Source organism: Ursus maritimus, unplaced genomic scaffold (assembly GCF_017311325.1).
Source record: "Ursus maritimus isolate PB19 unplaced genomic scaffold, ASM1731132v1 scaffold_7, whole genome shotgun sequence".
Classification (NCBI taxonomy): Eukaryota; Metazoa; Chordata; class Mammalia; order Carnivora; family Ursidae; genus Ursus; species Ursus maritimus.
In genome coordinates, this window is record NW_024426885.1 from 16,737,291 (window position 1) to 16,752,367 (window position 15,077).

A 15,077-nucleotide genomic window follows, 5' to 3' on the forward strand; every position below is an offset into this window, starting at 1 on the left:
CCCTGCGTTATATTTTAACATTCCTTTTCTTTTGAGAGGCCCTGGCCCTCTTTCAGTCAATGGGTGTGATCGAAGAGCTTTTGCTTAATTTGGAACATATTCTTTGGAATGAGCTAAAGGTCTGCTATCTTTGTCCTTTTCTCTAATTCCAAAGCATTGCTTCTTCTGAAACACCCTCCCCTCCAAATGAAAAGACAGGCCACCTGGATCTTTCTTATAATTATACAAAGAACATATATTTTTACAGGGATCTGTTTACATAGAAAACTTAGCTGGTGGAGAAACCCGAGTAGCAATGGAGGAGAAAGAATTAGAAGCTAGTGGCCTTCACTAAATACACTCGAGGAGCACAAAGGCCGGAGCACAAAGATGACACAGAGCAGAAAGCCCATGGGATCTGAACAAGCGCCTCAAAAACTGGGAGTTTATCAAGTTTTGAAAACAAGGCTTTTCTCTTGCCCCCTTCACTCCGGAAATGGAAGGATAAACACCCCCCTCTGCAGGGACCCAGAAGCTTCCACCAAGGTCCCGGGGAAATCTGAGTGTGTGAAATCTGTTTGCTACTTCGTCTTTTATTTCCTTTAGCAGAGACCTTGAGCAGGACTGAGAAGGGCGCCTCTGATTTCACAGCTCAAGTGTGCCCGGTCTTGTATCTACAGTGGCTCCCAGTGGTGCCACCAGGACCAAAGTTACCCTGTCCATGGGCCTCCACCACATTCCAAGAGCCTGTGCTTCGAGGCCTGGCCTGATCATGTGGCTTGGCCCTGACAGGCAGGCTCTTCCTGTCCACTTCCAACTCCTCGGGCCCTCCTCCTCCTTCCCTGCCCCTGCCTCCCACAGTTCCCAGTACGCTACAATTCAGCAATTAGCTCTTTGCAGTCATTTCCGTAGCCATGCCTAGACAGTCAGTAAGAACCCTAGTTCACATCCAGCGCAGGGACCAGGCTGCTACCTTGGATGGTAGGTACGTTGCATGGCAGATACCCCGTGCCAGGTGCTAGGGTTACCTTTACTTCAAGAGGAAGCCCTCTCCTCGAGCACAGATGATTCTAGAACTTGTTCCATAAACTGTGGTTCATAAGGAATATCGATGGTGCAGATACTGATTTCTTCTAAGTCTTTTCTGTTTACAAGTCCAAACATTTTTACTCATTTTAAATTAATATCTTGAATATTTTTCCTTTGTGGTTTCCTGTGTTTTCCAAGTGTTCTTCAATAATCAGGAAATTAGAAAACATTTTAATAAAATTTCATCATTTTATTTTTTTTTAAAGTAAGTTAAAGAACAGCCGGGTTTACTCAGGGACCCATGGAATGGAAATAAAACGATGCTGTGATGCCATCTAGTGACACGGAGGCGACAAAGCCAATGGGGGGGGGGGGGAGGAGACTTCTTTCTTGTTTCCCAGAATCCTTGAGGTCCCCAGGGGAAGGCAGGTATCCACAATTAGAAATAGGCAGGGGGCGCCACTGTCCCCGCCCCACTGCCTTACCTGATAGCATTCTGACACCCTGGAGAAGGGAGCTGAGGATGGGACAGGCTGGGTGGGGTGCCGGCCATCAGGGGCGTGGATGCACCCACACACCCGACGTGTGGGATACTTGGTGTCCCGCACTCCGCGGAGGGGGCCACGGGAGGGGCTGCCGCACCTCCCAGATTTGCTCTGCTGTATTCAGGTCACCCCAATGAGTTCCATTCAACAGGATAAACAATCCCCGTTGGAATCTCAGGACACAGAGCTGAAGGCCTAGGGTGTCAACGGGCCACGTGTGACCGTGGAAACCCGCTCTTTGCAGCAAATCACACTGTTCCGAGTCTTGTCCCATCACAGGCCAAGGCCCTGGCACCCCCCAAATTTGTCATGCCCTTTCGGGCAGCAAAGCCAAGGCAGCAGCAATGTTCAAGGAAGGTATGAACGGTGGCAAACGCGGGGCCCTTCTGTCATTATGACAATGGAAATAGCGGTTTCATCACCCATTTCTCGAGCCAGAGGGCTCAGGGGTCACGAGATGACTCCAATCTTCCTTGGAGTTCAGGTGCCGCTTTCCTCAGCATCTCTCTCCTCTTCAGCCTGTCCTTCCTTTTGGTCACAAAGTCCCGTTGCTTCTACCTCTCCCCACCGCTGGGGTCCAGCCGCTCCGCTCCACCCGCTTTGTTCCACTAGCATCTGGCCTGGAGAACTGCAACAGCCCCCTCTTCAGGGCCTGCCCGCACGGCAGCTCTGGAGCTCCCACACTTTTTTTTTTTTGTTTTTTGGTAGGTATAGTTGATCAATTCACTCTACTTTTTCTTTTTTTTTTTTTTTTAAGATTTATTCGAGAGAGAGAGCGAGAGCATGGTGGGGGGGGGGCAGAAGGAGAGGGAGAGAGAGAATCTCAAGCAGACTCCACACTGAGTGTAGAGCCCAATGTGGGGCTTGATCTCAGGACCCTGAGATGATGACCTGAGCCAAAACCAAGAGCCAGTCGCTTAACCCACTGAGCCAGGCGCCCCTAAGTCACTCTACTTCTTAAACTCTTTCATGACTTCCTTGTTCTTAGGATCGAATCCAAATCTTTAATGTGACTTACAGACATGCCCTTCTAAAATCTGGCCTTTGTCCATTTCTCCCATCTCCTCTTCTGGGGTACCTTCCACATCCCACATTCCTGCCAGAATGCACCACCCTGATCTCACGCACCCACACCCCCCTTTGTCATCCTTCTCCCCCCATCAAGTCTCAGCACACATCACATCTCCAGGGAGGAGGGTTCCTTCACCCAAGACCAGGCTGGGTCCCCTTTTCAATTTTACTTCCCAGCGCCTTGCTCTGCCCTGCCTACCACCACCATAGCTCAGTTACCTGTTGCATGCCTGCCTTGGCTGCAGGGATGTGAGTGTCTGGGGCTGGGACCACGTGGATGCTGTTGACCTTGTTTCCAGCTGCAGCCCTGGGCCAAACACAGAGCCTGGCACGTGAAGGCAGCACTGAGAGCTCGGTGTGAGAGGCAGACAAACGCAGGTTCAAATTCACGAATCAACTATGGGACTTGGTACAAGGGGCTTAACTTCTCACTGTTGCTCCATAGATATTTAATGAATGACTGAAATAATAAATTAGTGACCCAAAACGGCATCTGACATGGTTAATTTTATTTATTTATTTAAAGTTTTTACTTATTTGTTCGAGAGAGAGAAAGAGCATGAGCAGGGGCAAGGAGCAGAGGGAGAAGCAGGCTCCCCACTGAGCAGGGAGCCTGATGTGGGGCTCCATCCCAGGACCCCAGGATCATGACCTGAGCAGAAGGCAGAAGCTTAACTGACTGAGCCACCCAGGAGCGCCGACATGGTTAATTTTAAAGTCACAGGAAAGAACCTTCCATCTTATGTAAAAAAAAAATGAAAGGATAAAACCTAAATTTTAAGGGTACATCACAAATTCTGGTAGAAGTTTATTTGAATTGACTGCCTCCTCGGTAGGCGGCCTGTGCATCACATAATCTAGGGTTGGATTCTGATGCCCAGTGAAGGTAGAGAAAATAAAAAACTAACAATACACAGCCTGGAAGAATAAGACACTAAGTTGCCATTTACCGTAGCTCAGTATTGTTTAATTCAACAGTCATGTCCTACAATCCATACAACTAAAATAAACAGCTTCCAAATCCTTTACGTGACTTACAAACAAACCCTTCCAAAATCTGGCCGCTGCCCGTTTAATTTAATTTGAATATTTAATTGGAAAATGGAATATAATTCAAGTATTTTGCAAGGATGATTACTGTTTATGTTGATAACATGAAGCTTGAGGTCAATGTCAGCCATGCTATAAAAAAAAGGTACAGTGCACTAGAATACGGGAGACTATCCAGGCTTCTTGACCTTTCCAAAGCATGTAAGGGGGTAAAAAACCCATATCACAGACCATATCTATTTTTGCAAAATGATGCGCCTCTTATTAAGGCAGAGGTCTTCGAACAGGGCATTCAAAGACCGTCCAGAAGGTGCAGACACAGACAACTTTAAGGAAATGAATGATCAGATCCTCAATTTCCATATGTATTTCTCCTAAAACTGGTCTGCCTGAGATACTGCCTCCCCTTTGTCAGTGTCCTGTCTCCCACTACATGAAAAAAAGAGCAGGATCTCATCCATCCTATTCTTAAATGATGTCAAAACCTCCACATCCTCTAACAAACAGACAATTCAAATATCAGTATCTGTGGGTCCCCTTGAATGAAGCACCGCGATGGGCTTCCTATTTATACAACAGTCTAATAAGGGTGAAGGATGGCATTTTAGAAATGGGGCTGTTTGGGGCCACACCGGGCTGTTCCAAATTCATTCATATGTTTAAGAAATACACTAATAAAAAATATATATAATAGAATGGAATGGGAGTGATATGGCTTTTATATAATGACCTTGCCTTTTTACCCCGATTATTTCCAAAGACTATCACTTTTGAGCCAGAGTTCTGTGACAGCAAAGCAAATAAACACTGATTCAGGGAGGTAAACACAGCAATGGGCTTTCTTTGTGCCCTTTCCTTCTTCCTTTCCTCTCTCCCCACCCTCCATCCAACCATCCTTCCTTTCTTGCATTCATCCATCCAACCTTCTTTCCATCCTTCCTTCCTTTCCTGCATCCAGCCACCCATCATCCATCCCTCCATCCTTCCTTCCTTGCATCCGTCCATCCAACCTACTTTCCTTCCTTCCATCCATCCATCCGTCCACCCACCCACCATCCTCCAAGAATTAGAAACAAGATGGTTGTCACGGGGATGCCTAATACAACATTTGCTGAACTGAAAATGGTATCAGACCTTTACTGGTTAAAAGCAAATCTGGTGAGGCTGATTGGTTTGGCAAGAAGGACTGGCTTTGTCAACTGGAATACAGAACAGACATTTTACATAAGTGAATGAGCTACATTTGCAGCTCCAAGGTCTCAACAATGAAATATTTTAAAAAGCAGATAGTTTAAAATAAGCATTTTACCAAAAAAAGAAAAAGAAAGGATACTGACATATGTTTAACATTGCTATTTTAATTATCTTATCTCTGTCAGGAATATTTTGGGTTACATAAGTTGCCTCTAAGTAAAGACAGTCAGGTTTAATGTATGGTTTTTGGAGAAGTTTTGATAAAGCCTTTTAAATGTACTTCCCAGAAAGGAAAAAATAAACGTTTCTAAGAGCTGAATAACAATTCCTTTTATAAGTCAGGTAATTTCTCATCATTCTCAATACAACTGCAGAAGGACCTAATCGATTTGTCAGTTTTTGGCAGAGAACTTAGAAGGAATTCGAAGAATTAAGTGGCATTATTATAAGAGAACTGTTGGCCATCCCATGTACTTATTCATGGTTTCTCAGCGCTTCTACCTCTAAAAATGACAAACAGGCAAAAGAGGTGATACTGAACTCTTTTTTATTCTAGCAATGACTATTATTTGTCCATTTATTTGTAAACAGCTTTTTAAAAGCCTGCTTCCCCATTAAAAGTTGTAATTTAAATGCAATTTCTATTTTAATAATTATTTTGATGAATAACGATTTAATAGCACTGACGATTTGTCAACATTTGTTTAGACCAACTGTGAATTAATAATAGCCAGACAGAAACTTAGTCTAGGAGAAATTATTAGTAACTTAACGTAGGAGAAATTTAATACTCATGATACCTGGAAAAAGGCCTTACAATTTATGCATATGTCTACGTACACACCTATATGTTACAGGGATGCATGATGAGGCGATCAATAAAAGACTTTCAAGCAACTAAATCCATTACAACAGAGTAAAACACTGTGGGGGAAATAAATGGAAACACAAGAGTTCAAAGGAAAAAAAACCAACAAAAATTCTAGCTATTAAAGACAGCTTGCTCGAGTCCAATTTAATGGAGAAACGTGGTTATAAAACTCCTGCGGATGGGATGCCTGGATGGCTCAGTCGGTTGAGCATCTGCCTTCGGCTCAGGTCATGATCTCAAGGTCCTGGGATCGAGTCCTGCATGGGGCTCCCTGCTCAGCACGGAGTCTGTTTCTCCCTCTCCCTCTGTCCAGCCCCCCCGCACTCATTCTCTCTCAAATAAATAAAATCTTAAAAAAAAAACAACCAAAAACTCCTGTGGATTTAGATTCCACTGCATACATATAAACAAGCGATTTTTAAATGTCAATAATTACAACACACCATGGGCTTTTATAATTTCTGGGAAGTACATCAAAAGGTTTTACTAAATAAGACTTGTGAAATGGCCATTACATGGTTCCTCTTCTCTGTCACTGAGAGGCAACCCGCTTCATGCAAAGAGCTGGGAAAACTGAAATATTTTCACATCCTTTACAACTATGACAAGAAATTTCTGTGTCACCTTAAAATGTACGAGTGCACATGTCGTTTTACTCTGCAGCTACATGAACGAAGCATTTGATGGCCGCTGTTCTAAGGGGCTGGCACTGGGGGGTGGTTTAGCTTGGATCGATTGACCTGATGGCTTTCAAAAGTTCTCGGGGGTTGGAGCTGTGTGTTCTGATCATTTGCTTGGGTATTCTTGACCCTAAATGGCCACCAAGGCCAGCAGAATTTGGGTCCAGGATGCTGGGGATCTTCCCACTTTTTCGAGTCTTGTCTGGGATGGTATGACCCCAGGCTCTCTCTGGCATGTCGCAGGGAGCCAGGCTGCCCTTCCTCACCAACTCTTCCCCTCCTGAGCACTGCTTGGGAGCACTCCCTAACCTCAACTTTTATCTCTGTGACTGTCCCTCCCAGGTGCGGCTTGGCTTGGGAGATACCAAACAGTCAGATGCTTCTGACCCACAAAGCACTCCAGCCTCCTGCCAGGAAGCCCTACGGCCTGCCATTCCATGACCAAGGTTGAAAGGAGTTAAGGGGCTCCTCTGTGTCCCTGCAGTTCCACTTTTAAATGGAAAGCACAGGAGAGCTGTTGAGTGGTGCTGGTACCATGTACATTCTAATCTCAGTTCTACCATTTATGAACTGTCCTCAGAGAAGCAAACGAGTAAACCTTTGTTCCTCAGTTTCCCTACCTATTCAGTGATGATAACAGTAGAACTATCTCCTGGGATTATGAGGGCTACAACATGCAACACTGAGCTGGCATACAAGAATGTAATAACCGAAGATTTTATTATTATTAAATGCAAAATTTAGAATTTTAGAAGTGAACTCAAGAAAAGACAAAGTGAGATCACTAGACAGGGTGCTTGCTTTGAGGGAGTGCTATGCTAATACCTCCTGTCTCGTGTCCCTGGATTCAGCCTTTCAGCCAAACCTGGTCCCAACTGGCAGCAGCAGCCCATACTCTGCCCCAGAGGAGGCTGGCTGCACATCACCTCTGCTGAGGACAGCTCCTCACTCCCGGACAGCTGCCACCCCGATGCACAGCCACCGAGCAAGAGACCCCCCCAGTCTGGGCTTGCCCCCAGAGACAGGGAGTGCACACGGGAATCCCAGTGTTGTCACAGATAGCTGGCAGGATTCTGTGCAAATGTTCCATGCACAGCACAGGCCTCCTGCCCAGAATGTCTCTCTCCCCATGTGCGTGTGGTGGTAGCAGGGGCATGGGGGGCTGAAGAGGCCCAGGGCAAGGAAGGAAACTTACCTGAAGAGTGACGGGACAAAGGAGGACCGGTCTGGCTTAGCGTCAACTGCATCTGGACTGCCCGCGTCCCCAGCTGCCTGCTCCACACCGCAGCCTTGATCGTCTGCCATCTGGAAGGAGAAAAACAAACCAGACCGTTGCTATTTTGTGGTATCACTAGCCTCGGGGTATTTTTAAGCAGCACTCGCAAGGATACAGTTTTTAACTAAGGCTGCAGGTGAGCAGTCTGGCATATTTGGGCTCCAGGTCTACTGTACCAACAATTCATTCAAATGCTTGAGCACCAGCTTTATTTCCGGCTTTGTTCCGGAGATGGGTGAGACATCAGCTACGGAAACAAAATCCGTGCCCTCAGGGAGCTTTGCGCCCGGCCTCCGTGATTTTGTTAGAGGTTCCCTATATGAGAAGCTGTGGGAGGTAGGTCAAGGTTTGTAGTGACCAGAAACTCCCCCTACATTCCCGACAGGTTATAAGGGTCTCATCCTTTTCCTGGCATCACTCAAACCCAGTTCAAACACAAGAGCAGCCTGGGGTATAAAGCCATCTGTATCAGATTTTTTTATTTACGTGGTTCTACCAAAATTATTTTCCCACTCAAGAATTTTCAAAAGGGGCACCTGGGTGGCTTAGCTGGTTAAGCGTCTGTCTGCCTTTGGCTCAGGTCATCCCGGGGTTCCTGGGTGGGGCTCTCTGCTCAGTGTAGCCTGCATCTCATTCTCCCTCTGCCTGCCACTCTGCCTGCTTGTGCTCTCTCTCTCTCTCTCCGTCAAATAAATAAATAAAAACTTAAAAAAAAAAAAAGGAACTTCAAGAGATCCCTACCATCTAAAAAGCTCAAATCTAAACCCATCTCCTAGGATTTTAAGACCCTTTGTTATCTACTACTGGAGTCTGCAAACTATGGCCCACTACCTGCTTTTGCAAATAAAGTTTTATTGGAATACAGAGATACCCATTCATTTACATATTGTCTATGGCTGCTTTCCTGCCACAACCAGAGTCGAGCAATTGTGACAGAGACCACGTGGCCTGAAAAGCCTAGAATATTTACTACCTGGCCCTTTACAAAAAAAGTAGCATCTCCTACTAATCTACTACTTCCTCTACTTTAAAGAAGAAAATATAACAGTAAGAATAGAAACTGACTGGGCACCAGGTGGCTCAGCTGGTTGAGCGTCTGCCTTCAGTTCAGGTCATGATCTGGGGGTCCTACGATAGAGCTCTGCGTCAAGCTCCCTACCTGGCAGGGAGTCTGCTTCTTCCTCTGCCCCTCCCCCCTGCTCATTCTCTCTCTCTCTTAAATAAATAAAATCTTAAAAAAAGAATAGAAACTGAATTAGTATTTACATGCTAATTGTCTTGTAAGCATTATCTTATTTAATACTCTCAATGATGCTGCTAGACCACCCCTACGATCACTGCTCTTTTGAGACGAGATAGGTGAGGCTAGAAAAAGGGATATAGCTTGTTCCAGGATACATAACTAGTAAATAGGACTTGGATCTGAAGCCAGCAGTATTCACCCCAGAGCACCTCCTGCCCTCAACCATCACACCATCCAGCCTCTCAGTGTCCTTAAACATATTATGCTCATTTCAGGTTCTGTCAGGGCACACCGTTCTCTCTTTCTGGAAGTCACCACCCACACATTTGCTGGACATGACATCTTTGCTCAGCTTGCTAATAATCAGTCTTAAGAATTCAGCTTAAATGGCACCTCCACAGGGCAGTCTGCCTTGATTACACCTATCTCATCAGGTCCCCCCATCCCCATTCTCTTGGTCTTTGGTTTATTTTCACTCCGCTTATTGTTTAGCCCAAACACAACAGTTCCAAGTTCATCACAGCAGAAGCGACCAACAGACAAATGGTGTTACTGAATAAATATTAATTGAATGGAAAGCTGGAAGAAATCAATGTCCGAAGGAAAAGAATCAGCTAAAAGTGATGCGGCTGGATGGAAGTAGAGCCTGTATACTAAAGTTGTTTTTCCTAAATCAAGTCCTGTTTCCTCCCCCTGAAGGGCTTGGCTTTCAGTAACGACGGAAAACCCCTCCAGAGTCCAATTTCTGCCGGTCTCAGTCTCCGAGCAATTGCATAGACAGAGTGGGCCACAGTGGGCAGGCGCAGGTCCTCATTCCTGTTAGGCTCACCCAGGGATGTTTTCACTCAGTTGGAAAACAAGAAGGCATCCACTTGACAGAACACATTGTGCGCCAGAGCACAAGTAAGGACTTCTGGAGGTGGGGAGGAGAAGGAATCCAGCTTGAGGAGAGGGGTCCAAGATGGCAAAGTGCTGACCTGGAGGCCTTGAGTTCTGAGTGGCATCATCACGTCACCTTGCAGCTTCCCTTAGCGGTGAGCTGGACGGTGAGGAGAGAACTGAGAGGGAGGGAGGGTCCCCCACCAGCTCTCTACAAGGACTGTGAGAAGCTGGGTGCTCATCTTATTTCTCAACACCCAAAAAGTGTCCGGTTGGTGGTGGTTAGATTTTTCAGATTAGACTGCAAAATGTTTCTTGGAAACAGACTTAACCTCATCCCCAGATCAGAGAAGCATAAACCCAGGCATGCAGAAACACTCAATAGTTTTTATTTCATCTCCTTTATATAGAATTACTTTTCCATGGGGATTGTGGTTAGCAAAGCACAGACATATTTTCAAAATTAACAAGTTAAAGTCAGACAAAATCCATGAGGAAAAGATGCTACGTTTGACATGTGGAATTTAAGCCTTGGGCCTCTTGCTAATGCTAAGTCTTCAAGGCTAAGTCTAGGACATACAATGATAAAACAATGTGACCAATTTTTTTTAAATTTTATTTACTTATTTGACAGAGAGAGAGACAGCCAGTAAGAGAGGAACACAGCAGGGGGAGTGGGAGAGGAAAAAGCAGGCTCCCAGCAGAGCAGAGAGCCTGATGCAGGGCTCCATCCCAGCACCCCGGGATCAGTCCCTGAGCCGAAGGCAGACACTTAATGACTGAGCCACCCAGGCGCCCCCGACCAATTTTTTTAAAAAGGACAACCCTAAGCAAAACAGCTCCTAAGAAAGCCAGACATTGGTTCTGATGTTGTGGGGAGTGCTGGGAAGAGTTTTGGCGACTCCTCCTCATTCATTCAGTGGATATTTATGGGGGCTCTGACACATCGGGTTGCGTGCTAGGAGCTGGGGACGCAGCTGGGAGCACGCTGACCTGGTGCTGCCTTGATGGCGGACAGGCTCTGAGAAAAGGATGGCACCAGTGTGGAGCTGCCACTGTGGTGAGTGCCATGAGATCCTGTGGCCATGCCAGGGGACCCGACCGAGCCTCAGAGGAATTAGGGAAGGTTCTCAGGGGAGGAGATATCTGAGCAGAGGTCTGAGAAACGTGGGGATGGGGCTCTGCAGGCAGAAGGGAACTGCGCACGTGCTCCATCAGAGCCGGGGTGCAGCTGAAATGCCTCGTCCTTCCCATCCACGTGGAGGAGACTTTGGACTGGGTACTGGGACATAAAATTTAGGCTTATTTCTATGGTTCAGTGGTGGGAGGCTTTCCAGAGCTTTCCCTCCAAACACTAGGCTACAAGGGTCTTCTGTGTCCCCACTTCCTAGACAGTGGGAACAGCAAACACTCAGTGACTTTCTGACTCCTATGAGGCTGCGCTTGAATTCTGGTAAAATCAAGTTCACCCAGAACAGGGGTTGCTGACCCGGTGGGGTGCCTGATTTTGGCCAGATCATTTCAGTCAAGCCAAGACTTGGTGTTGACCCTGTATTTCCACTCATCCTCAGGGCCCACCAAGAAAATCTGGGCCTATTTCACCTCTGCTGTGCCTGGTGAGGGCAGGCCTACTGTTGTTCTCTGGTGTTTGTCCCCTTCGTAGGGCTCAGGCTGCCAAGAGCAGTCAGTCACGCCAGGGCTACTGCTTATCCCACGGCACATTTGTCTTCAATTAAACGTGTCTATCTTCTCGTTAAATGAATCAACATGTGATGCAGAGAAAGCATCAGCACTGCCAGGAGCTCTATGTAAGCACTAGGTTCGCTATTGTCGCTCTTATTGTCACTAGGATCCACTAGGACCCTATTTGCAGACTGGGATTGGCAGAGGGAGAGAGAGAGTCTTAAGCAGGCTCCACACCCAGCACTGAGGCTGATGCAGGGGCTCGATCCTGAGATCATGATCCGAGGCGAAATCAAGAGTCTGGATGCTTAACCAATTGAGCCACTCAGGCGCCCCAAGAAATATTTCTTTATAAATGTTTTAACTAAAACGTACTTAAAATGTTTGAATCATTCAGTGCCCTGAATAAATTGTTGATACAGGACAGACAACACAACCAAGTTGAGAGCCCAGTCATGGGAAAAACAGATCAGGGGTTAAACTGGCTCCTCCATCTATTAGCCATGGGGCCTTGAACAAAGTGCTCAATGTCTTTGAGCCTCAGCTTCCTCATCTGTGAAATGGGAAGATAATGATGCCTAAGTCACACGCTGAGTGTGAGGAATGAATGGAAAAATGCATGTAAAGTGCTAAGCATAGTGTAGCACCTTCTAGATGTTCAATAAATATTCCTTATTATCACCACTGTTGGCAGAATTCAAGACTAAGAAAACATTCAGCTGTCAACCTTCACCCATATTTTAAAATCACATCCATATCTTAAGCAGCCTTTGTGTAGAATGAAAAAAAATTCCTCTAGTGATTATTTCTAAACACATTTTAATAGGCAACTGGTACACATCTGGTAGGAAATCACTCCCCAGATATATCCTGAACTCTGTGTGTGTGTGTGTGTGTGTGTGTGTGTGTTTTATGGGTGGGAGATGGACTCACTGCACCTGCTTCCTCTGAAAAGTGACATAACACAACTTGCACCCCACTCTTGCCCCAGTGAAGAGAATCTTCCTAAAAGGCTCAAAGAGACGCAGCCCCGAGGACCTCCACCTCTCACCTTTGGCACTTGGAGAAGGGTTTCTCCTGGCACTCAGTATCCCCCTGTCACCAAAGGCTCACAGCACTGCTAGGAGGCTCGAGCCTTCACCCCATATTGCAGAAGAAACATCGGTTTCTTCGGAGATTTTAAGTAACCTGCCCAGGGCCACACAACTAACAGGAAGCAGAGGTGGATTATGAACCTAGGTGAGGGCTGCCTATGGAGGCTGAAGGTCAAGAGCCCCTGAAGGAGAAAACTGCCTGTAAGCAAACAAAGTCTAGGGCCACGGAGTCCACCAGAGCAAGAGTTCAAGGGAAGAGGCCTGACCAGTATAACCCACAAGTAAGTTTACTGCCCCATAAACGACAAACTTGAATACAACGGTTAAAGGTTGCAAGGTCGCCTGTGGTCCTGCCTTTTTTCTACTTCCTCCAGGGATCTTCAAGAGCCCCGCACCAGAGGCCCCAGCCAGGATGACAGAAGCTCCTGCACACTGAGCCCAGACCGAGGCACTGCTATATGCATCAGTCACCTCCTTCCGTCCTCGCAGCGACCCTCACTCAGCCCGCGGTCACCACCATTCCCATTTAACAGACAGGCACAGAGAGGGCCGAGGCCCACAGCTGACAAACTGCGGCGCGGAGACCGGCGCCCTGGGCTGTCTGACACCGGGGCGCTCGCTGTCAGCCCGGCGAGATCCCCATCTCCTCTCTCCGGTCTCAATCCACGCCCCCTTTTCCAAATCCCGCGGCCAGCAGGGAAGGGAGAACCAGCTGAGCCGAGCAAGCGGCACCCATCCCTCTCCCCAAAGTTTCAACGCCGGCGGGCCAGGGGGAGGGGGGGTGGGAGGAGAGCCGGCCGGGGGCTGGGAGGGGCCTGGCTGAGTGGAGGGGAGATCGGGCGGGCAGGAGGGAAGGAGGACGGCGCGGCCGGGGCGGGAGGGGCGCAAAGGAGGCAGGGGCCGAAGTTCCGTGTCCGCGGCGGCCGGGCGTCCAGAGCGGTGTCCGTCTCGGTCCTCGACGGCGAGGGTCTGGGGCCGCCCCAACGAAAGCGAAACTAAAGGCCCGGAGCGGCAGGGGGCGGAGTCGCGCGGGGCAGTCTCTCCTCCGCTCGCGCAGTGCGCTCTCCGAGTTGCTAGCGAGCCCAACGACCGCTCCAACGCGCGAACCGTCCCGGAGAGCGCCCCTGCAGAACTGGTCGCCGGGTCTGCACCACGGTCGGCGCGCGTCGCCCGGGGGGAAGGCGCCCTGGCGAAGTTGGCCGCGCACCTGGAGAGCGTGCTGGGTAAAGCTGGCCGACAGCTCTACGACCCCGAAGCCGTGCTCACGGTCCCCGGGGAGAGCACCTTCTGCACCGCCAGCAGCACTCCAAGTGACCCGGGAACGCGCTCTGCAAGCCTGCCCGGCGCAAAGCCCCAGCCGCGCACGCGGAAGAGCGCGCTCCGGGGACTTCGCGGCGCTCGACGCCCCAGTGCTCGCCAGGGGCGCCCCTCCTTCTCTCCTGCCGCTACTGTACCCCGTCTGCACCTCTACTCGGGCTTCCGCACCAGTATCCAGTATCAGGGACCCAGTCCCACAGCCAGAGGGCTTTTCCCCAGCCAGGCCCTCGACCCCAATCTGTGCTGTGGGCGCCCCAACCCTGGGGAAGGGAGTGTGCTCGGCGCCCGCAGCAGCTGGTTACCTTATCCGGGCCGGGCTTCTGGGGCCAGCCGTGGGGTTGCCGGTGGGCTTCCGGTGTCCACTCTTGGGGACGCCTCGGTTCGCGTGTAGACGGTAGGACCCCGAACTCCTCCCTTAGGCGAGTTCCCGCCTCGCAACTCGGAGAACTTGTCTGGAGGTAGCGCCAGAATCCGTCCCGCTATATTTATGGAGCGCCCCCAACTGTCAGCCACTGGACATGTGCCCGCGACTTGGTCTAACGCGGGAGGGACCATGCTCTTCCCGGGTTTCACCTCACTCCTATCCCTGCGCCCCCACACACGTGCACGCACGCACGCGCACATGCGCACCACTCACACTTTTGCCTTTCTAAGCCCTTGGGGCTCCGGCCGGTGCCTCCAATGCCTTTCGCTCCGAGGCTCCTCAGGACAGAAACTAATTAACTCGGTCAGACTCCGGTGTGAGTATCTGAGAAGAAATCACACTTTTATCTATCCCAGAAATAATTGCTTTTAAAGAACTTTCAACACCTTGAATGAAAGGGAACCTTCATGGCGTGAGATCAGGCAAGAACCATATCTTTTCTTTGTGTTTGCTTGCTTTACCTGGGCCTCAGACTTCAGTATTGTTTCTAGAATCTCGCCAGGTAAGGATACTTTCTTGGCTTAAGGAAGGCTGGCCCCAGGTAAGGGTCAGGGCATAATTATAGTTTATTCTGCAAAAATCTTGAATTCCTGAATATTTTAAACAGTTACACTATTTCCAGTGTGGCCATGCAATAGGCTGAAAGTTTGTGTTCCTGGTTAAACATCCCCCCCCCATTAATATGTTGAAACTTAATGCTCAACGTGATGGCATTAGGAGTTCGGGCTTTTGGGAAATGCTT

At 48.5% G+C, this 15,077-nt stretch overlaps 1 protein-coding gene across 2 annotated transcripts in view; it reads right to left on the bottom strand.

Moving 5' to 3' along the window:
* The window catches only part of CASP7 (caspase 7), a 31,395-nt gene that overhangs the window by 15,421 nt on the left and 897 nt on the right, over positions 1-15,077 (bottom strand). The window contains exons 1-2 of one of the 2 annotated variants that reach the window (XM_040624174.1): positions 13,504-13,628; positions 7,615-7,724 (exon numbers count right to left, since the gene is read on the bottom strand). In XM_040624174.1, the coding sequence (XP_040480108.1) occupies positions 7,615-7,724 (110 nt within the window). In that variant the 5' untranslated portion in view covers positions 13,504-13,628. Of the gene's footprint in view, positions 1-7,614; positions 7,725-13,503; positions 13,629-15,077 lie in introns of those variants that run through there. The other variant, XM_040624173.1, reaches the window with a different exon arrangement.